Source organism: Microtus ochrogaster, linkage group LG5 (genome assembly GCF_000317375.1).
Source record: "Microtus ochrogaster isolate Prairie Vole_2 linkage group LG5, MicOch1.0, whole genome shotgun sequence".
In the NCBI taxonomy this organism is placed as follows: Eukaryota; Metazoa; Chordata; class Mammalia; order Rodentia; family Cricetidae; genus Microtus; species Microtus ochrogaster.
Genome location: NC_022031.1, coordinates 42149587 through 42173387, shown reverse-complemented (window position 1 = coordinate 42173387; position 23801 = coordinate 42149587). Strand labels below are relative to the sequence as shown.

Genomic DNA, 23801 nt, shown 5'->3' with positions numbered 1-23801 from the left:
AGCATTTAAGAGCAGGCCTGACAAGACTGTGTCCTCGGCTTACATTCAGAGACAGAGTGGTGAGATTAGAGGAGGCTATAATCCCACTGAACTCAGTTCCTGCCAGCTCAGATGGGACCCAGTCTCTCTGAGACTCAGTTTCTCCCCCTCCTCCACCTAAAATTCACCACTAGAAAAACATCACAAGACCAGCAAGATGGTTTTGTGAGAAAAAGCTGCCAAGTCTGATGACATGGGTTCCATCCCCAAGACCCACACGTGTGGAAATGACTCCTCCAAGCTGTCCTCTGGCCTACACACACACACACACACACACACACACACACACACACACACACTGATGAAAGCATGCATCTATAATGTAAAACACTTGCACTGTTTTTTTTTTAATTTTTGCATTGCAAAATTCAACAAAATCATGCATAAAAATCAGTCAGCGTGGTGTCTTATAAACAGGATATACATTAAATATTCTACTTATTCTAGTTGTTAGAAACGTTGGCATTTACAGTAAAGTTGAGAGTCAAGTGAGGTGACCTCAGCACTCAGAAGGCAGAGACAGGAGAGTCAGAGGAATTTGTGGCCAGTCAGGGTTACAAGAGACCCTGTCTTAAAAAAAAAAGGAAGGAAAGAAGGAAGGGAGGGAGGGAGAGATAGAGAGAGGGAGAGAGAGAGAGAGAGAGAGAGAGAGAGAGAGAGAATAGAAAAAGAAACCAATAAGATCAAGGCAGAGCAGAGGCATTGCTCCCAGGAGTGGGCAATCTGGAGGTGTGGGATGACCTGTGTACCTAAGCTATGAGTGTGCAGGACCCTAATGCTACAGCCCCGAGAGACAGTGCTGACGGCACACGAGGGCTTTGGGAGCATGGGATTGTTTGTTTGGTTTGGTTTTTTTGAGACAGGGTCTCTCTACATAGCTCTGGCTGTCCCAGAACTCACTATGTAGACCAGACTGGCCTTGAACTCACAGAGATCTGCCTGCCTCTGCCTCTCAAGTACTGGGCTCATGCAGCTGAGCAGCCAAATAAAGGGACTGTGGTAAAGAAAAAAGGTTAGTAGGGTCCACTCTGACCCAGCTACCCTGTACTTCAGCAGGTGTGCCTGAAAGTCTCCAGGTCTCACACCATGGAGATACTGAACAGCCATGTATTCTGCAGCAACATTCGCTGTAGTCAAAATGGGGAACCAGTCTAGAATGCCACCAATAGTTACATGGCTAAGGAATTGTGGCACACAGGCAGGGTGGCATTTCCCTCAGCTGTAAAGAAAAATAACATTTCATTTTCAGGAAAATGAATAAACTAGAGGGCATCACATCAGACGAAATAAGCCAGACTCAGACAGAAACGTTTCTCATATGTAGAATCTAGATTATGTACATTACCTGTCCTATCTATCTATCTATCTATCTATCTATCTATCTATCTATCATCTATCATCTATCATCTATTTATCTCAATGTTTCTCTCATACGTAGAATCTAGATTGTGTACATGATCTTTCTAATCTGTCTATCTATCTATCAATCAATCTATCTGCCTATCTCAATGTTTCTCTCACATGTAGAATTTAGATCTGTCTATCTATCTATCTATCTATCTATCTATCTATCTATCTATCTATCTATCTACCTACCTACCTACCTACCTGTCATCTATGAAAATGACATAAAAGTAGAAAGGCACTTGCTGGGGTTAAGAAGGAAACCATGGAGGAGCATGAGGAGACAAGCCTATGAAAAGGGCACTTTTTTAGTTAAGACATATTCATTCACATACACACACACAATGGGATGGCTTTAGCTCAGTGGCTCCTTCAGCAACGCAACAGAAACTAAAAAGACTGGAGGAAAACACTTCAGTGCTGCTGTCTCTGGACACTGAAAACTCAAATGGTTTCTTAGTATGTTTTCTAGTTTCCAAATCTTCAGCGGTGAGCTTACATTTCTACTTTTATTATATTATTAAAAACTTGGAAATAAAACCATCACACACTAACTACAGTTAACTAGATTCAAAGATTATGCAACCTAACTATGTACTACTGTTAGAATTGACTTATATTTTGTAATATATATTTTGTAATATCTGGTGAAAATAGAGTGTTCCAGACACATACTCACACATCAGGAAGCCAGCCTGATCTGAGACCCCATCCTGTGTGGATTTAGTCCACAAGCTCCCAAGCCAGAGACAGTGCAGCAAACATGTGACCTGACCCCCATATCAGACCTGCTTCCCTTATCCTTGGAAGAGAGACTATACACCCCGAATAAGGACAGTTCCATGGTTCAAGGCCCAAGGACAGTGTCACTGAGAGCCTAGGAGCTCAAGCAGCATGGTGGAGAGAGGCTTGGTTTCATTCAGCTCCAGTCAACAGCAGCTAGGCTCTACAGCAGGGCCAGCCTTACCATCTGCAATGGGTGATGTTCAGACTCACCTGGGAGGTAAGGCTCTAGAGGGCCATGCCTGTATGTGGTTCTGTTAAGCTCATGTAGGCATGCACTTTAACTGTGGGTGGGACCACTCCCTGGGCAGGGCACTATGGACGGTGTAAAATGGAGGGAGCCAGTTGAGGACTCATATGCATTCGCCCCTCTCTGCTTCTTGGTCATGTAGTTCCTCAGCCTTGACTTCCCATTACTGTGCTTTGGACTGTGAGCTCAAATAAACTCCCTTTCCCTTAGGTTGTTTATACCAGTGCTTTTAACACAGCAACAGGAAGGAATCAAAACACCAGGAGATGGCAGAGTCAAGCCTGTTCCACTTGTAATCAAAGACAGCCTTGATCTGGGACAGCCCCTGGTGCTGTGTGATACCAGGTTGGTGCCTTCCCTCTCTGGGCCTCTGCTTCGCCATCTGTAGTTGTGGAGTTAGACAGAGAGTTCTCAGTGACTTCCCAGCTTGGAGACAGCAGCTGACACCACAGACCCTTGGCCACCCTGTCTTCATGGCCCAATAGATGGAGGATGGATGCCTTTGAGCCCATTGTTCTGGTCCTGCCTCTAATGAGGCCACATCTGGAGTGTATCTTCTCTGAGCCCTGCTGTGTGCAGTTCCTCACAGCTGGGTCCCCATAAATCACTTGGTTCTGTGGACAAGTTCCCAGAATCATCCAGAACCTGACCCAGAAAAGGCCGCTTTTATTTCCCTTCAGTTTCTGAGTCCAAAAGCTATGAAACAAACTCCATCCACGTTGGAACAAGCTCCCAGCTCCTCCGAATTCTAGACGAGAGGATCTCGGTGGGGCCACGTGTCTTCAGGCAGGAAGCATGAACCGGCACCTCCCGGTTCCCTGTGCAGGGTGGGAGTGGTACCTCAACTCCACAATGAAGAGTCAGGGCAGAAATGACCCCTCCAGACTTCCTACAGCTTGCATGTTCTTATTTTCCCTGGAGAGATATAGCAACTCTGGAGGTGTTGAAACTGAATGGCCCTGTGGAGGGAGGGAAAGCCTGTGCTCTTTGGTTCAACTATGTATTCTCCTTGCTGCTCCTGACACCAACCTGGTCCCAGCTCTCTCTCTCTCCGTCTAAGACCCTGGTGATATGGGAAGGTCATCTGTAGCAGGCCCGCAGCTCCTTCTCCATCCTGGAGTCTGTCTATGAAGCCTTTGCATCCCTCCCTCAGTGAGTGCTCCCTGAGCACCACCAAATAGATATGGGATGGGGGGGGTGCTGTTTCCACACTAACTCATATAATGCTCATTGCCCTCTCTGAGCCCTGATCCTATTCTTGTACTTGGGGGTGGGTGGCAGAGCAGTGAGGTGACTTGCCCAGAGTTCAAGCAGCCAAATTAAAGGTGGCACCAGTCTCGCGCCTACTGTAACCCGACACCATCTCTCCTGCTGAGCAAAGTCCCACCTTGGCTGCCTGTGGAAAGAAGGGCTTAGAATCACACTCCACTTGGGGGTATTCTTAAAGATAATTTTTTGTTTCATTTTTGTTATTTCTTTTGAGAAAAGACCTTGCTATGTATCCCAGGTTGGCCTTGAACTTACTCTGTAGACAAAGCTACGGCAATCCTTCTGCCTCAGCCTCCCTATGGAGGAGGGTTGAAGATTGGCTAGTTCTTATGTAGCCCAGGCTAGCCTCTATCTGACTATGTGACCAAGGATGATCTTGAACTCTGCATCCTCCTGCCTCCGCCTCCGAGGTGTTGGGATTCTAGGTAGGAACCACCATGCCCAGCAGGTCTTTCTTGGGTCACACACACACACACACACACACACACACACACACACACACACACACACACACATTCTGTCATCCCCCCACAGCCTAGCAATGCCACTTTCATTGTCCTTGAGGTATCCAGGTTCAGCCTGGACTGGTCATCAGTGGAGCAGGACCAAGTCCAGACCTCCGGTTACATGTAGATGTGCTTGTTTCTCTCCCTCCTGGAAACCCTACCAGGAGGGTGGAGGAAGCAAGGCTGGCTGTCCCGGAGCAGGGCAGACTCTGGATCATCTCCACTCCGGAGGATTAGCCAGAGGCTAAGAGCAAACACACTGGGTGGCCTCTGCGGAGATCTAGAGAAAGAAAGAAGCGCAGGGACACCCATCTCAATGTTACCGGGAAATGGGTGTCCCGCGAGGACTGCTGCTCACGGGCAGGGGACAGGCTAAGACTGGCTGCCCATGTGCTGGAGACACAACAGAGAGGGGGCTCTTGCAACAACGTGGAGGTGAGCATCGACTTCTGCAAGTCCCTGCGGCATCTCCTGCAGTCGCTTGCTTTCTCTGCTCACAGCTGCCTGTGAGAACCGAGCGGTGCTCTGCAAACCTTGATGCGGCACCAGAGCTGTGCTGATGGGCACATACATCCGGTGATTTCCTTCATGGGTTGTTGAAATCTCTCCAGAGGTTCTCATGCACTCTCTCTCACTGACCCCTGCCTTGTGAGAAGTTCAGGATGAGTCACAGAAACTTCCTGACTCAGCAGCTGGGGCAGAAGCCTCCATTCCATAGGGACGTACTTGAAGATGGGGCTGAGGGGTGGATGGAGCAATCACAGCTGATCTGGGCTCTGACTGCGGCCTCTCTGGCAGCAGGGATCTAACAAGGCAAGACTGAAGACATACCTCCCCCAGTCTCTGCCATTTTAAAGGGAGAGAGGGTGGAGGGTGGGCAAGGTCACAGATGGAATTCTGATAGGTGCCCTCACCCAGAGCAGCACTCTGGCCCCGCGCGGCTCCTGGTCTGGGTGCGCCTCCCTAAACTTGGCACTTTTCAGAAATATGTTTGCGCAGATAGAAGTCAGTCACAAAATCCCCTGTGCTCTCCAAGTGGGGCAGACACATTCATTCAGGCTGGAGCTAACAGAGTTGTGTAAGTGGGCTAAGGGTGAGGGGATGGACCTACAGCAGGGTGTGGGAGCCGTGGGACCCTCAGGGACCTGAGTCACCTCTCCTCTCCTCTGAGAAGCAGCCACTGGGCTCTGGAGTACGTCCTGGGTGCTATGTGACCACAGATCGGTTCCCTGCCCTTCCCAGCATTTTTATCTAAAACAGTCTCAGGGTTTGTATGGACGCTGGCATCTTGGCAGGTATTTTAAGACGCTCCAGTGAGCTCATGGTAGGACAATCTTAGAACGGTGCCTTGACTATGATAATTATCACCGTCGCCATCATGAGTAAAAACTACACATGGGAGGCCACAGTCCTTCCCCAACCAACCTGACAAGATCAGATGATAGAATCCCAGGAGAAAGCAAGTCCCTGAAGCTATCTATAAAGAAAGACATTGGGGCTATAACTTAAATTTTATTTAATTTTATTCTGTGTGTATGGGTGTTCCGCCTGCCTGCATATCTGTGTGCCACCTTCATGCCTGGCTTTGAAGGGATCCAGAAAAGAGAGATGGACCTCCAGGAGCTGGAGTGACAGATGGTTGTGAGCTGCCATGTGGATTCTGGGAGTTGAGTTCGGGTCCTCTGGAAGAGCAGCCAGCGCTCTCAAGCACTGAGCCATCAGCTCTCCAGCCCACTAGGGGACAGGCCAGTGTTCCCAGTCACACTCAGCAGTCAACTGTTGCGGCTGTGATGCACCAGGGCTAGAGGGCAAAGCCCTCAAAACTTTCTCTCAGGATTGGAACTTAATACGATCTAATACAGCAAACCAGTTTGTGACGGTGCCGTTTAAAAAGAGGCCCTGTTGATACTTCCAGAACTTCTGCAGAGCTGAATTCAGACAGCAGTTAGCAAGCAAAATGTGAAATACTGATGAGAATTCAGCTCTCGTTTGCTGTGTCTGCAAACACACCCGTCCTTCCCTCAACAGCCTCTGTCTCCTCCGTCAACTATATTTGGTCCTGGGTGGCCTCTGGGTGTCTCCCAATTATCCACCCATCTCATGGATTTCAGATTTGCAGGATTTAAAAAACAAAACAAAACAAAAACCAACTGTCTGCTACGAATGCACTGTCCTATTTCCAAGCTGACACCACCACCTAGTGTGTCACACAAGGAAGGCACGTCCGTGGGGACTGGCCCTAGCCTCCTTTTGCCTTTTTTCTTTTCATGCAGGATCTTAGCACAGCCCTGCCCCCTTCTCAGCCTCACCTCTTAAGGTCTCTGCTACTGACAACGCAGCCCACAGAACAGACAGTTCTTCAAAGCCAGCTGCAGGCACGTACCTGTCCACTCAGCACTTGAGAGCTGAGGCAACCTGGGCTATGTGGAGGATTAAGGCCAGTCTGGGGTACATCACAAGATCCAGGAAAGAAGGAGAAAGGGAGAGACAGACAGAAACAGAGGGGGGTGCTAAATGCAAGACAGGAAAGATATGAGGGGGAGAGGGATGAAGAAGAGGAATTGAAGGAAGAAGAAACAGGAGGTGGAGGAAACCGACAGAAGCAATGGCATCCCCTAAGGCTTAGTAAGGCCTGACAACCCTCTGGCCCCGCCCCAGAACTGCTGAGCCCATGGTGCCTGTTCTCCAAGTGGCAGGTGATTCCCGCCACACATGGGAACAAGTGAGGAGCTGTTCTAGCAGGAAGGTAAAGGGGGGTTGCTAGGACAGGGCACTTCAGCTGAGCAGACTCTCAACCTATAAGGAAACAGTACAATTACCAATAAACATAACTTATAGTTTATACTATATGTAAATACTATATATGATTATATATAAAAATATAAACACATGGGGCTGGAGAGGTGGCTCAGTGGTTAAGAGCATTGCCTGCTCTTCCAAAGGTCCTGAGTTCAATTTCCAGCAACCACATGGTGGCTCACAACCATCCGGAATGAGGTCTGGTGCCCTCTTCTGGCCTGCAGGCATGCACACAGACAGAATATTGTATACTAAATAAATAAATATTTTAAAAAAATATAAACACAATAATTAACCTTATAAGTAAAACAAGTCCCTTCTTGAGCAACAAGATATTTGTCATGTGAGGAAATACTACTCCTTAGGAATTTTTAATCGGTCTACAAAGTGGAATCTTCTAGAATGGTCAGTAGGCACAATAGAGGCAGTCATCCCTGGCACCCCAATCCCTCTGAGCATACAATGTGTATGTTCCTACCAGTGGAAGAAAACCACGGATCCTGAATCCTAGTCACGCCACACCATGGCAGCTTACATCTCGAAAGCCAGCAGTGTGCTCTCCACAGTGACCTCCACGAGCTTCCATCCCATAGCCTCAAGACTGATTTCTGCCATCAGTGAGCCCGGAAGCAGAACCAAAGTCACAGAGGAGACAGCAGGAGGTCACATCTGGATTTCACTCAGAACCCAGAGCTGAGAAAACAGTAAAGCTGAACACAGCCTGCCCTATGACCTACAAGGGGCCGTGAGAAAATAGGTGAGTGCCAATTTCACCTGCTAACTTCTGGTTGCAACGGGAAATACCAACTGACGTCTGGGAAACACTACTGTAACACAGACCTACACAGACCTACACAGACTTACAGCATGGCAGGTGGGTGATGTGGGGTTACCCTCTGTATGCTGTGAATTACCATTAATGAATAAAGAAACTGGCTTGGCCTGATAGAGTAGAACAGAGCTAGGAGGGGAAAATTAAACTGAATGCTGGGAGAAAGGAGAAGTCAGGGAGTAGTCATGGAGCCCCACCAGAGACAGATGATGGAACGTTATCCCGTAAGCCACAGCCACGTGGCAATACATAGATTAATAGAGATGGGCTAAATTAAGATATTAACGTTAGCCAATAAGAAGCTAGAGCTGGACCAAGCAATGATTTGAATAATATAGTTTCTGTGTGTGTTTATTTCGGGGCTGAATGGCTGGGAACCAACAAGTGGGGGGGGGGTGGAGATTTTGAGAAGCCTGACAGAGAATGCTTCTGGTTCCTTAAATAGACCTTTGGTAGAGACATAGCTGTTGGAGCTGCCGGCAGTGTAAGAACAGAAGGAAGTGAGGGCCGTGAGTGGAAACTGGAGGATGGACATCCTTGTCACAGCAGAAAAAGCTCCGTGAAACTGACTCGTGTAGTTACATGGACCTCAGTCCAGGAACAGACAAGAACCTTCCAAGGATGGTCTTTGACCCAGCTAAACTACTACCTTACAACCACAGAAGGCAGGATAGAAAACATTCCCAAACAAGTAAAAAGGGCCTGCTACAAATGGATCTACCTACCCCGAGGGGAAGCGTCAATATCCTTACAAAGCAAACCAACAAGACGTGGAGTCTCAGAAAACAAAGAACAAATGAGAACTGGTATACAGGCCAGGAAACTAAAGGACTGTGCGAGCGAGTGTGTGCATACGCTCTTCCTTTACTGTTAAAACAGTAAGTGTGCCATCCTACCGCTGGGTTTATAAGACATACCATGACCGTAACAGAAAAGAGGGGAGAAGCAGATTGATCCAGCTAAGTTTTACTGAGATTAATTCAACAATAAGCTGAAGACCATGAAAATTTTAAGAAGCATATTGTGATTTCTAAGACACATGTTCAACAAGGAACTAAAGAATATAGCTAAGAGGGCTGGGTGGTAGGATACTCGCCTAGTGTGCACAAGGCAGTGGGTTTTATCAACACTGGCTGTGTGTGTGTGTGTGTGTGTGTGAGAGAGAGAGAGAGAGAGAGAGAGAGAGAGAGAGAGAGAGAGAGGACCAGAAGACACTTATACCACCAATCATCATGCAGATGAGCAATGAGTCTATAGTGGATTCTCATTTTATAAGAACCATTATCTAAGTTAGCGATAATTTATGTACATTGTCTCAGCCTCCAGTGAGTATACGGTTAACTTGCTCATCCCAGAGATAGGTGTGGTCACCCTGGGCATCTCTTCCAGTTTTTTCCCACTCCCCAGTTCCTCAGTCTGAATTATACACCTGCCTTCCGGAGACCATTCTCCTCTGAGGCTCACCCGACTGATCCCAGTGTCGATCTACTATGAAGACCACCTGTCTCGGTGTGTCTTTACAAAGTGCCTCAACTCGGAATACGCCTGTGCGAACCCTGCGGGGCAAAGTGCTAAGGAAACACCCGGAACCCCAGTGAAGGCGTTGGTCACCAGTGACCCCACACCACACTTCCCTTCCACTCCCTGATTAACTGTGCATGTCCCTGACAGCTCCCTCTTCCTGCTGGCCCCATGAGGCCTGTCATGGCTACTCTTGACTATCAACTTGACTATATCTAAAATTAACTGAAACTAGTGATTGGGCACACCTGAGACTTTTGTTTTGTTTTTTAATCATTTGAAGTGGTAAGACCCACCTTTGATCCCGATATTTTAAACCATGAAGATTCTCTCTTAATCTACGCCACACATTCTGATGACAGCCTGTATAAAGGGCACGGAAAAAGGAAGCTCGCTCTCTCTGCCTGCTGCTTCTCTCTCAAGCGGGCAAGCTCATTTCTTCACTGGCATTAGATTCCACTTCTTTGGGATCCTGGTGTATACTGAAGACTAACAGAGACACCCAGCCTCGTGGACTGAACAGCTACTGGATTCTTGGACCTTCCATTTGTAGACAGCCACTGTTGGACAAGCGGGACCACAGCCTGTAAGCCACTCTAACAAATCCCCTCTCTCTATAGATCCATCCCATCAGTTCTGTGTCTCCAGAGAACCCTGACTAATACAAGGCCCGTCTCATAGCTCCAGATCTGTGATACACTGCGGCTTGCTTTTCAGGTGATTTTGCTTTCCTCCCTAAGGACAGCATCCTAGCTGACATCCCTAATGCTAACTTGTTTCTACCCAGGTCAGGGCTCTCCCAGAGAACAGCAATCTTGATAGATTATATTAGACCCAAGGGAGAAAAGGGCCACAGTCATCTGCCAATAGAAACAAATTCTGTGAAAGGGGCACTTGCTCACTTGGGAATCAGACTGTCCTCCGGGATACAGACATCACCCATGCAAAACATATGGTAACCATCCATCCACCATCAAACACCCAGAGTGCCAGCAAGGCCAGGCTAGGGGTGACACTCTCCTGAGAACTCTAAAGGGGAAGAAGAAATAGAATCCTAGGACCCAAGGCAATCTGTCTCAGCAACTCTGCAGACCAGCATGGCATCCACACCTGCCCAAGGCCAGACTATTGGGGGAACTGCCTCACATTCGTGTGGCCTTTTTTAGACCCTTCACTCAACACGGCAGGGAAAGCCTCCTCAAGTACTGTAATGTGTCCAAAAATCAGATTATTTTCCGGATCTTCTCGAGCACTAAGCTTGCTGCTCCTGGTGGAAGGCGTCAGTGAGCTGACTCCGCAATCCAGGCCAGTTGGCTGCCATGCCTGTGATGTGCACAGACACAGGTGCAGCCTCCCACACTCTGGGTGCAGTTGGGGACGCCAGCTCCGCGTCTGGCCCACCCAGGCTGTTTCCCTGTGCTTGAAAAGGGGCCTCCCCCTACACCAGCCACCTGACCCTCCACACTACAGAAGCCAGAAGGAAGCAAACAGTGGTCCCTCCCCTGACCTGCCAAGTCTCCACAGCAGGACCAGGGGAAGGTCAGGCCCACCCTGCCCTCGGCCTGAGAGCTGAGCCGAGGAGCTGCCCCACCCCACACTCCCGCCTGCTCAAGAGCTGCCTAATCCTTAAAGAGAAAACAAGTGTACTACTTTGTGTGTGCTTTCTGAACAAACACCTGCTTGCATGCATGGTGCTTTACGTATACATGGGATGGTTCTGAGACGTTAAAGGGGTGGGATGGCCCAATGGACAGGGTGCTTGACATGAACGAGTGAGCATCTGAGGATGGTTTCCCAGAAAAGCCTGGCCAGCATGGAGGGCTGCAGAGAATGATCAAGGAAGACACCTGAAGCCAAACTGACCTCTACACACGTGTTGCAGATACGTGAACATGCACATACACATACTATACACACATGCAAAAAAAGGTGGGGGCAGGGAGGGAATCAAAGCTAACATCTCAGAGCCCCTCTCACATGCCCCAAACGGCTAATCCCCTGCCTCAAACTCAGTTCATGATCTTCATCTCATTCACATAAACTGGAAGTACGGAGCAGTTAAGGTGCAGAGGTGGATTCAGACAAAGCAGATCTGTTACTGAGGAACTGTTAGCCTCACTCTAGAAGGAGCTCCTCAGGATAGAATGCTTGAGAGAAGAGCTAGAGATATGAGGTGACACTTTTTTTTTTTTTTTTTTGGTTTTTCGAGACAGGGTTTCTCTGTGGCTTTGGAGCCTGTCCTGGAACTCTCTCTGTAGACCAGAGCTGGTCTCGAACTCACAGACATCCGCCTGCCTCTGCCTCCCGAGTGCTGGGATTAAAGGCGTGTGCCACCATCGCCCGGCGAGGTGACACTTTTTAATGGATCATGTATGTGTGTTTCTACAACGGACGGGGACAAAACTAAGATCCGCAGTCTGCCTTCTCACTGAGGCTTTCTTGATGCAGGGTCTCCTGTAGCCCAGGCTGACCTCAAACTCTCTGTGTAGCCGGTGATAACCCTGAACTTCTGATCCTCCTACCTCCACTTCCTAAGTGCTGGGATTAGGGGTGTGCCACCAAGCCTATTTTAAAAAACATGGGGTGCTGGGGATTGAACACAGGGCCTTGTGCATGCTTAGGCAGGCACCCTACAACTGACCTACACCCCGAGCTCACTGATGGTATTCTTAATTGTTCCTATTGGCTATAACAAGTTGACGAGCTCCAGGAGCTGATCTAGGATCACCCAGACATGGGGACTTTGGGGCAACAGCCACAGCAGCTGCCTCATCACAAGCTCTTGCGCTGGGTTAAACAATCAAATACTATTTAAGAAGCAACTAGAAAACTGAGTTTCGTGTAGAATGTCGCATTTCTCCCTGGCACTACCGGGTGATAAAAATGACAAGTGACACAAACATGTCTTAAAGTCACAGCGGCTAAGCACTACTGAAAGTCACTGGTCACCCTCCCACCAGGCATCTGCTGGAAATACACTCTCAAGTCTGGGTGATCCTGGTACGCCATATTGTTTCTCTGAAGTTTCAGACGTGGCTAGTCTGTTTGGGTCAATACGAACATGACGATCATTTTGGCTGTGGCAGCAACACGTAAGCAAACAGCATTCTTTATTATAATATAAATGTAGACCGTCTCATCTAGCTCGCACTGGAAGAAATCAACGCAAGGTTTCTAGTGTCCATCTCAGCCCACTGAGAAAACGCTAACTCGACATTTGAGGTATTATCCGTTTGTGCGACCTGGGAATCTTCATAAATACCAAAATAAACTATTTACCTTTTGGTTAGTGAGAATAAAAGGCACAATTGTGAAAGGCACATCTTGATAGAAAAAAAAATATCATAATTAACCTTTCCAAATACCAAAGGTAACCTCTTAGGATTGCCCTTAGAAAACAGGGTACTGGGAGACATTTTCAGAGTTTTCAAAGCCTGTACAAAGCTTATTCACATTCTTATGAAAACCAACATATTCACAAATGGCAACCATGTACTTCCTCCACCTTACTGGGTGCAGAGTCCACGGCCAGGGTGGGCTCCTTCCTTGACAAGGCGACGCGCGCGATCACACGTGTTCCTTGAAGAACCATTTCTGTTTGTCTGAGTTGGTGCAGTCCCGCAAGAGTGGGGCAAAGTCTTGGCCAAGCTCCTTCTGTGCGGCTTTGACACATTTCCCGGTCTGCTTGTGAACTAAAGTGCCGTCCTACAAATGACAACAGACGTGGCATGTTCAAGATGACTTAGTGACTCCTCAGAAAAGCCTCGGCTCCTGCAAGGCAGGTTTTGAATGAAGATCCCAGGGAGCGATTTTGAGCCTTTCAGAACATGTCAGCCACGCGAAACAGCGCCACCTGCTGGCTACTCAAGAGGATGGGTCAGCGCTTCTAGCTTGCTCAATGAAATCACAACCGAGATCCTTTATTTACCTCCCCTGTGCCTCTTCATTACCTAACTCCATCCCTGACGGCTTCCTCCTCCTGAGCATTTTAACAGAGTCAGGACACCTGTCCATACTCCTCACTTGGCTGCAGCCAGATGAGTAACCTGGTCACCTGTTCCTAGCCTGCGTGAGAGGCAGTGGGTTCTCTACTGGTACCAGCTTCACAAGGTGTGGCCATCTTTAATGGCCTTGCTTCTCTCTCCACACTCTTGCCTAGGGCATGGGGAGTCTCTCTTTGCTGTATATCTTGTCCCTCTCTCTCGTTGTATAAGCTGTACCCCGTAAGGAATTTAACAAAGGCCCTGACAGAACACATAACCTCCCAGTTCTGGGGGACAGGACTAGTCAACAGCTAAGATGCTGCTGACCCCAACCCTTCCAGGATCCCCACCCCCACCCAAGTTGCCTCCCTAGGAAGCTAAAAGTAAGCAACTCCCTAAAGTATCTCTCTGGCCAGCCTTCTATGCAAATTTACTTAAGAGATCACAGAATTTTAATGTAAAATTATTTGTGTGTGTGTATAAATATGTATGTGTGTGCATGCATGTGTGTGTTCTCATAGGCATATGTGCAATGCAGAGACCAGAGGAAGACATGGTATCACCCCCACCTTCTTTGCTTGAGATAGGGTCCCTCCTGAATCTCAACTTCACCAATTTACTTGGTCGGTTTGTTCTGGGGATCCCCTACCTCTGACTCCCAAGTGCTGCCTCCCATGTGGCTGTCACACCCTTTGTCCTTTATGCGGGTACTGGAGATCTGAACTCCTGTCCTCTTGGTCATATGACAAGTGCTTTATCTACTGAGCCATCTCTCCAGCCCTACAGTGAAATTCCTAATGCTTACTATGGATGACAAATGAAAAGAGACGAGGGTAACAGACTGTGGGGTGTGAGGATCAGTCTTTCTAATTTATTTTATTTTCATTTAAAACAGGGCTTTGCTGCTCTGGAACTCAAAATCCTCCTGCCTCAGCTTCCTGAGTGCTAGGATTAGAGGAGTTGCTACCATGCCCAGCTCTTATTTTCTTCTGTCAAACAGGCAACATTGCAGGCCTCAGCTCTCCTGGGAGCCTGCAAACTCCACTATTTACTATGACATATTTCGACTTGGAGTGGGATTTCAGAACAACCAATTCTGAGCAATGCGGAGCAATCTCTGTCTATCCCTGTGGCCAGTCGGGAATAGATACTGAAAGATAACTCATTTTTGTTCGGACTTATTTCCTCCAGCACTTTGTCTTACCACAAGCCTGCTGCAAATGGGCTGAAGGCCTGTGCCTTCTAGGTGTGCAATGGCATCAAACTCTCATTCAATAGTATCTGGAAAGCCAGCTCCATCCCAGAGTGTCTGCTTGGTTACCTCCACGAGTCTCTCTCTGTAGGGCCTCAGCTTCCACAGGAAGCCCTGGGAACCCACCGAGTCCTTCCAGAGCAGGACAGGGCTGCTATTAACAAGCCCATTTCAGAGCGAGGGCAAAGAGGCTCAGAGAAGCAGGGTGATTCACGCTTGGGTCTAAGCTTATGTCCCGGCACTTACACCATTATGGCACTTGAATTAACAACGCCACCTCACTCCCATACATTTGTGACCGCTCTGCTTTCTATTACAACCTGCTGTAGCACATGTGTAAAACACTGAAAGAGAAGAAAGTCCCACTGTCACCAGAAGCCATAGACTGACCCTATAGTCCCCTCCAGAGTGAGGTTTCCAGTGTCTGAGACCCACTGGGACCAGGCTAGAGAGCACGCCTGGCTTCCACGCTGTCTTACAGACCGGGAGGGATGGCAGAGGGTTGCACACTCACTGACCTCGTGTAGGATGAACTCCTGATTCTCCGGGACAGTGTCCTTGCAGAGGTGCATGACAAGGGTATCCTTCCCTTCCTCCACAGCTATGCAGGCCTCGGGCTGGCGGGTGTTGTAGCGTATTTCTTTCTGGGATGTGTACTCGAAAAACTAACAACAGGGTGACCAACATGTGTCAGTTTACCTTGCGGTGTGGAAGAAGACACCCTGAGCAAGACCATCTAGGGCAGCAGTTCTCAACCTGCATATCAGATATCCACATCACGATTCATAACGTGAGCACGATTACAGTTATGAAGTAGCAACGAAAATAATTGTATGGCTGGGGTTCCAACATGAGGAACTGTATTGAAGGATCGCAACACCAGGAAGGTTGAGAATCACTGATTTAGGGGGAATGAGTGGGGTGGATTGGACCACCACCACCCCACCCCACCACCGCCAAGACTGTGTTAGGGCTCCAGGTGTCCTGGGGTGCTGAGCTGGCCTCTAACACAGCGCTTGGTCCGTGAAGTAGAGCGTTCCTCTCTTGCACAATCCATTTACTAGACAGTGAAGGTAGGTTGTTAGTGGGAAAGAAAATGGACCTGTCTTAGGGGCTGGCTGCAACCTTGAGCAGCCAATTGCAGCCAATTCTCCTTGGACTCACTCTCTTTCTCTTCCATTTAAATGGCTGTTAAAAAGGCCTGGAAGATTTGGGGGATGGGGTACAGCTCAGTGGTAGAGCATCTGATTAATGTGGGCCAGGTCCTGGCTTAACACCCTACCCCACCCCATAAAAGATGTCTCTCATCCCAGGCAACCTATTTTGTACTCCGGTGTGCCTGGCAACTCTCTACAATACCTGGGAAATATCCCGGTCCCTGGTCCCACTGCATAGTGGGAATGAGGGTTCTTTCCCTCTCACAAGGGCCCAAGAAGCTATACTTCTTTTGACAAGGCGCCTTTTCCTGCCTCTAATACAGGTGGTTCCAAGGCACATGGTACAATGCTTCTCCGTCCATTTCTTAAGAGGATTGGGATGAGATGGGCCTGAATTCCGAGGGTCCTAGATGGATACCATCAGCTTGGACGAGCAGGATACTAAGAAGTGTTGAAGAACCCAGATAATCTAAGGCTGGAGGCGGGTGGAGCAGAGTGATGGAAGTTTGGAAGTTCAGGCTAGGAGGAGGCTTATGGTCAAACTCAATAGGAGTGAGAGAAAATGCTGTGTCTCCATCTCTCCATCTCCAGGTGTCTGGGGCTCCCCAGAGCAGGGAAGCTCTCGGGTCCCAAATCAACCCATCCTCTCTCTGCATCCTGGTGGTGAGCCACCTGACACATGAACCTCCTTTCCTAGGCCTCTCCCGCTCTAGGCCTCAGAAACCCTAAAACTGAGCCTCTCTGCCCAGCCTAACCCACAGCACTTCAACCAGAAGGATCTACCCAGGCCCCACCCAACACTGTTTTTGATACACCATGAATCAAAACCTATTTTATTTAAGAATTAACTCTGAAGCTGGCTCACAGTTGAAGGTGCTCGCCACCAAGCCTGGTGACCCGAGTTCAAACCCCAGAACCCACAAAGTAGAAGGAGAGAACCAACTCTCACAAGCTGTCCTCTGACCTTCACCTTTGTTTCATGGCTTATGCATGCTCACGTACACACACACGCACACGTACACACATGTACGCACACACACGCACACACACGCACACACATGTACACACATGCACACACATGAACGCACACGTACACACATGCGCACACATGTACACACCTGTACACATATGTACGCACATGCACACACATGTACACACATGCACGCCCACATGTACACACACATGTACGCACGCGCACACACATGTACACACATGCGCACATGCACATACATGCACACATGTACACACGCACACACACGTGCACACACATGTACACACACATGTACACACACGTGATCTTTTAAAAAATGGAAAGGATCTAATTTTCTTCTTTCTGATCCAAGTTGGTGACAGAGTTACTTCCAATGATGGAAACAGAGAGGCAGACAACCAGTTTATTAGACAATAATAAAAGCATCAAATCAAAGATCAAGAGGAAACATGAAGGGTCGCCTTCAAAAGACATCTGACAAGATATACACAACTAGGCGGAAGCAACATGAAAGCAGCGCTGTAACTACTGATAGCACACAACCCACAGCTTTCACGCCAACACTGGAGGGAAGAAAACATACGTTCATCTCAGTTGTCCCTCTGAGGCTCGTCCCCTACTCCTCTCTACTTTCTGTATTATCACCCTCTGATGGATCCCTAAAGTGATGTACCGCTGGCAGGTGGCGCAGGGGAAGAGCAGACTTCGCTGGAGGAAGCCAAGCTTGGGGGATGTCCTTGGGATCACATCCTGTCCTCCACTACCCTCCCTTTCTCTCTCCCAATCCCAGGACGTGAACTGCTCTCTCCAGCTCACTTCCTGTTACCATGACGTTCTGCTCAGACACCCAGGGCCAAGCCACCATGAGCTGAACCCTCTGAAACCCGGAGCCCGAATAAGACCTCACGCCCTTGGGTTCTTTCTGTAATGCCGACTCCAAGTAACAGACACCAGCGAGTCCCACACGCTGGGCTAGTGCTCTGCCTCTGAGTGGGAGTCCAACAGGAAAGACAAAAACCAAACCCAAATATTCAATTTCCTGAAGAGCACACAGAGGGCTGGTGAGACGGGTCTGCTAGAAAAGGATCTAATGGCCCGAGCTCTCTCCCTGGGACCCACATGGGAGAAGCAGAGAACAGAATCCAGCCAGCATTCCCCTCCCCCCGCCTCTCTCACATACACACACACATTGTAGGCACATGGACACACATACATATACAAGTAAATAAGTAAATAAATACAATTAAAAAGTATTTTATAAAGAAGACTGGCAAAGCTTGCCCCCCTTGCCCCTTGAGGCCCACACCTACCTGGTTCTGCCCCATCCCATGGCAGAGGTACAGAAGGACCTGGTGGCCATCGACTTGGTTTTCATTGGGAGGGTTATAGTCAAGGCAGTACCCTTTGAGTCCCTTGTTCTGGAGCTAAACAAGACACAAAGGTGACACCTGGTCTGGATTTCTACACACCAAGTGACTTTAGTGGGGAGACCCCGGCAACCACCCCAGGGAAATGAGCCCTTCCCCACTGTCCAGCTCTTTCTGGTCATTATGCGCTCCCGTGTAGACAACAGCTGGGAACTTGGCCCCAGTTTAAGACGACAAACCCCTGGCCTGAAAGCCCACATCTCTATTTCTCAGCCACAGCCTTATCGCTGCCCTGGCCCGAATGTCTCTGGGTCATGACCTCACTTCCCGGGTAAAGAGAGATGGAGGAGAGAGCTGCAGCTTACAGACAGCACCATGAGTGGGAACACTCCACAGACAACAGAGCCTGGTTTTGTTTTTGTTTGCTTTGTTTTCTCAGCATGGTAAAAGCAGTCATTGATGAGGAAATGCGGAGGTGTGACCTGGGCTCAGAGATTTCTGAAGCAAGACATGACAGTCCGACCCAGTGTGGAGAGTCCCACTAGGACCTGCAGCCACCCCGTGAGCATCCTCAGAAACTGGAGTAGTGGGCATTACAATGGCAGCGTGAACAGCAGCAAGGCTTAGTGGCTCAATAGCGGGCCATGGTAATGGTCTAATTCCTAAGATGGGGCCACAGTTACAAAGATGTACACCCAAGTGCACAGGCATGAAAGACATGACACCTGGGGTCTGGCCCAGTAGACGAAAACGCCAATGGCGGGACAAGGGGGAGGAAGCAGGAGGAACAGAGTCTTGGATATTTGAGAATCGCAGGGACAAGACGCATCATTTCTGGGTTTTGGTACATTTGAACATTTTCATATCCAAAACAGAACACTAAAGCCTGGCTTTGCAGTTATCCAAAATGAAACACCAGCTCTTCAGACAAGCAACAGCAGAAAAGCCCACATGAGATAGTCTACCTCCCAGCAAAAGCAAGACTCTTGTCTTAGCTGCCCTTGTTCCATAAACATTTCTTCAACGTTTTCAGAAATACTGGAAGGGAGACTTGTGCCTCCACAATTGCTTCTGTGGTTCCTAAGGGTTGGGAATGACTACTGAGTCAGGGCCATTAAGACTAAAAGCAATCTGAAAATACTAGCAAAAATTAAGACTTTCCCCACCCCCTCACCCCCGAATACTAATTATTAACTGGAGAGATGCTCAATGGGCACCAGCACTTCCGCACAGGTCTGGTCCCCAGACCCCACAAAATGACAGAAGAGAAAGCACTCCTGAGAGCTCTTCCTTGATCTCCACATGCACCATGACACCCCACTTATTAAACAACGACAAAGGGGAGCCCATCCTTGCCAATTCCCAGTCCTGACATTCGATGCTCAAGGGGAAAGGAAAAGACAGTGCACCATCACACCAGAGGGCTGGGATCGGGGAGGCCTGTGGTCCCCACAGATGGGGATTTTCTCCCCCAGGATCATTCTTCAGACCCAAGATGGGACAACAACCAACTCGCCACAGCCCACCGCTTACCATCCCGAAGAAGCCAGGCCTGTCCTCTGGCACGTGAAGTTCTGGGTACACCGTCTCCAGGAACCACCGGAAGTCTTTACACTGGAGCTTGGCCCGAAGCCTTTTCCTCTCCGTCACGTCCCCAAAGGGTTCCTGAGAAAACAGAATGGTTGATTCCCTACGGGCCCCGGAGCCATCCTGCCTGATGTCGCTAAGCTGGGTGCTGGGCACAGAATGTTCAAGCGGCACAGTGCTTGGCTTGCGAGGAGAAAACTGAACACCACACATTGTCCTCCAAACTCCGTCTGTGTGCCATGGCCTGTTCACACACTCTTGCATGGAGTTGATTTCGAAAAGAAAGACCCAGGGGACAGAAATATGAAGAAACCCAGATACTATTGTCCTTTTGGGGAGGATCACGTGTCAGCCTTAGATAGCACATTAGAGCAGGTTCAGTCACATTACAGGCATCAAGCAGAAGAGACTGTCACACTGTCAGAGTTTGCAAGCCAAATGCAAAGTCTGCATCAGCATCCCGGACCATGCACCATTGTGGACTCTGTGACCACGGTCCATCCTCATGCCCAACCAGAAGAATGCCATGACTTAGGCTGTGCCCTTCTTATTATTGATATCTGAGTATTCACTCTCAGACACAGACATAGGTCCTAGATATTATCACAAGAGATCTGCACGCCCACTACAGTGAAGTACACATGTGTGCTGAACACTTAGTAGTGGGAGATCAATGCTGGGGCAAGCAAGCTTCTGGAAGTTTGACTTCACAGGCAACCCCTCTGTAAATAAAACCTGCCACCATGAGGCACAGCAACTGCTCACTCAGGAACAATAGTGAGGACTGAGATATGAATGTCCTTGCTCTAATGTGTCACCCTTTTGAAGACGGACAAGTGACACCAAGGAAGGGCAGCAAGTGTCTGGGTGTCAACTTCCAATTTCTACTCCCCCGTTCTTTTTAAAGCAATGTTGAATTTATTCTGTGTGAGCGTGTGTGCAAATGCCATGGTGTGCATACAAAGACCAGAGGACAGTGTGTGACAACCAGTTCTTTCCTTCCGCCATGTGGATCCCGGGGATTGAACTCGGGTCTTCTGACTTGGTGGCAAGCCCCTTTTTACCCACTGAGCCATCTCACTGGTCCCAGAAGTCCTTTCTTTAATGAGTCACTGTGCCCTAGCTTTGACCAAAGCCCATCTTCAAACACAGCCCACCAGGCACTGAGCCCACGGTGCATTCAACATTCCTCTCACATCTTGTGTGGAGCAGGGTGCACTTTAAGAACAGCGACCTCGAGTTGCAGGATGGCTGGCAGTGAGGAACTGGTGTTTTAGTCTGTTGCACTAGACAAGACAGAGGAATCTGAGGCAAATGACCGTGGAGTCCCTGAGGCACAGGACCATGCAGGAGATTGGACTGTTGGCTCCTGAGTTCAGCAGAGCTGAGAGAGAGGCACCCTGGAGCTTGCAGGCCCCAGGTTTCTCAGTCTCCCCCTCCCTTCTTCCTCCTCCTCCCCCACCCCCTGGGCTTCAGATTTTTCATCAATCGAATGAGGACTTGGTAGCTACCCTGCAGGGCTGCTGGAAGGCCTCAGGAGAAATTCCCATCAAAGGCCAGCACAGATGTCTTGGAGAAGACCTCCTTGTGTAGCCAAGTGGCCCTCTGGGGTGCAAAGCTGGCATCTGACTTAGTTTGCTGGTATAGAGGCAGGGGCTGCTGGTATAGAGGCAGGGGCCCAAAGCCTTGTGGGGAGCAAAGGGCAGATCCACGGGTCCCTAAGGAAGCAGACCCCTGAGCTATGTGCCTAAGGGGAGATGCTGGCTCACTCTCACGGGGCCTCCCGTCAGTATGTGGGCTCAGCTCAGTGTGGCTGGAATCCGTGGGGGCAGCAATGTAGCTATGGACGAATAAGCACGTGGACCCAACCACACTGGTTACAAAGAGGGGGGCCAACAGATGACATGACACAGCCCGGACTGGCCATGCCAGCACAGTCAAGCCTGGCTATTCTCTGGTTCTGTATTTGCAAATTCACCTGCAGGCCGAGGTTGGTTTGCAACTCTGTGCTTTCACCGTCAGAGACATTCATAAGCAATACTTCAAGTCATCCGACACATATGCTTCCAGAAAGGTCTAACAAGGTCACACTCTGCCTTCCTGTTCTGCACTCACACCGTACACGTGTCTTTTCCACGATCTATTGGGGCCTTGTTTTTCACCATGTGTTGCTGACTTTACCAGTCATCAACACTGACGCCACAATCAGTGAGCCTTGAATTCCTAGATCTAAGGAAGTGATGTGGGGCCAACAATATGGTTCAGCTATTAAGGGCACTTGCCACCAAGCCTGACACCATGAGTTCGATTCCTGGAACCCACATGATAGCAGGAGAGAAGCAACTCCCCAGAGCTGTCCTCTGATCGCAACACAAGTACTGTGGCATGCATGCATGCATGCATGCACCTAAGCATAAACACACACACACATGAACACACATTCACATGGGGACACACATGCATACACTCATGCACGCACATATTAATAAATAAAGGTAAAAGAAGGCTGTGATGTGTCTCACAGGGAAAATGCTTGTTAGGTAAGAGCTGTTCAGACATCAGTTACAGTGCCCTTGGCCATGTGGTCAGTGCTGATGGACCAGCGATATATAATAAATTAAGTGCCCTGAAACAGAAATACACATAACAACAGTCCCAACCGGCTGGCAAAGCTGTTGTGTCTGAGTCTCACGGGAACCTAACTGTGCTAGGAGCAATGGCATGGAATCACTGATTCAGGATTTGCATGGCTCTGTGGACAGTGAGAATCAACTGGGTATTAGCATGAATGAAGACTAGGCTTTCCCACGCTGCATCAGAACAGCCCAGTAGGCCCCTGTTCTTAGAACCAGATCGACTTTGCTGGAGAAGCCAGACTACGGGCCTTGGTTCCCAGGAGGCTGGTGGTGCCCGCGTGGGGAGAGACTCACCAGGCGAGCCCGGGGATTGCGGTGGTAGTAGAGTTCTTTAAACTCGTCCATCCACACTTCCGCAGCTCGGACACTGTTGGCCAGGGCCTTGCTGCGCGAATAGGGAGCTTGCTTGGGGAACACGTGGCCCACATGCGAGCAGGGGTGTGTTTCCAGAGTGCCACCACACTGCCAGATCTGTAAGGGAGAGGAGAGGCCACACGGTGAGCAAGGAATGGCTGCTGGTCCACAGTGAGGGCAGCCAGGAGGCGGCAGCCGCCAAGGTGCTCAGCCTTCACAGGGACAGAGGCTGCTTGCCAGCCTGCACTTGACAACAAGGGAAAGAGCAAGAAAGCATGCCCGGGACAGACAAGCCACAGGAGCTAAGAACCCCAAAGCCCAGGCAATAAAGTTCATGCACTTGACCGGGAAGGGCCGAGAGACCTCGCCAGCGACACACTTCCTCGGTGGGTCAAACATGTCTTCATTACCTGGCGTCACAGGAGAGAAGAAAGCAGCAAGGAAGAAGAGAGGTTGGAAAGGTAGAGAGGAAGCTTCTAGAAGAGGCAGGGTATCCTGACACCTAGGGAAGAGGCAGAAAATCTGTTAGAATTACACCCAAAACTCAGCAGGCAGGGTCATTTGGGACCTCGTTTTCCCAGAGACAATTTGAACCAACATCTGGTGTTTATAATATAGGGTGTGCGTGTTAGGGGAGGGAGGAGGCCAAATTCTTCTCAGTTAGCCATTTTCAAGGGGGGCAGAACAACACAAAACACAAAACAAAACAAAGCTCCTAAAAATCGGAGCTTTGATTCTTAGACGTGTAAATGCTGCTGCTGAGGGAATGGCTGAGGCGCTAGGGTTCCGTGGAGGACTCCAGGGCGGCAGCAAGGCCTGCCACAGACAGCCGTGCCTGGACCTAAATCGATCACATCTGACTTTCTACAGGAACCTGTGACCCTGCCGTTCTTAGACAGTTCCCTGCAGTTATCAGGTGTGCCACACACAGGCTGCCTCCTACACAGCTGGCCAGACAGCAGCTCCAGGTGGGCACTGGTATCTCAGTCCAAGCTCTGCCACCGACTCTGAGTGACCACATACAAGTCACAGCCCCACTCCCAGTATCAGTGTCCCCCCCCCCCCCCCCCC

At 49.2% G+C, this 23801-nt stretch overlaps 2 protein-coding genes across 2 annotated transcripts in view; both read right to left on the bottom strand.

Annotated features, from left to right (window-relative positions):
* The window catches only part of Col15a1 (collagen type XV alpha 1 chain), a 185439-nt gene extending 165680 nt beyond the window's left edge, over nt 1–19759 (bottom strand). The window contains exons 1-2 of the mRNA XM_026786561.1: nt 19687–19759; nt 18097–18210 (exon numbers count right to left, since the gene is read on the bottom strand). Coding sequence (XP_026642362.1) covers nt 18097–18161 — 65 coding nt within the window. The 5' untranslated portion in view covers nt 18162–18210; nt 19687–19759. The remainder of the gene's footprint in view (nt 1–18096; nt 18211–19686) is intronic.
* Nucleotides 18642–23801, bottom strand: part of Galnt12 (polypeptide N-acetylgalactosaminyltransferase 12) — a 21771-nt gene continuing 16611 nt past the window's right edge. Inside the window, exons 6-8 of the mRNA XM_026786609.1 lie at nt 22671–22847; nt 19687–19818; nt 18642–18731 (exon numbers count right to left, since the gene is read on the bottom strand). Coding sequence (XP_026642410.1) covers nt 18642–18731; nt 19687–19818; nt 22671–22847 — 399 coding nt within the window. The remainder of the gene's footprint in view (nt 18732–19686; nt 19819–22670; nt 22848–23801) is intronic.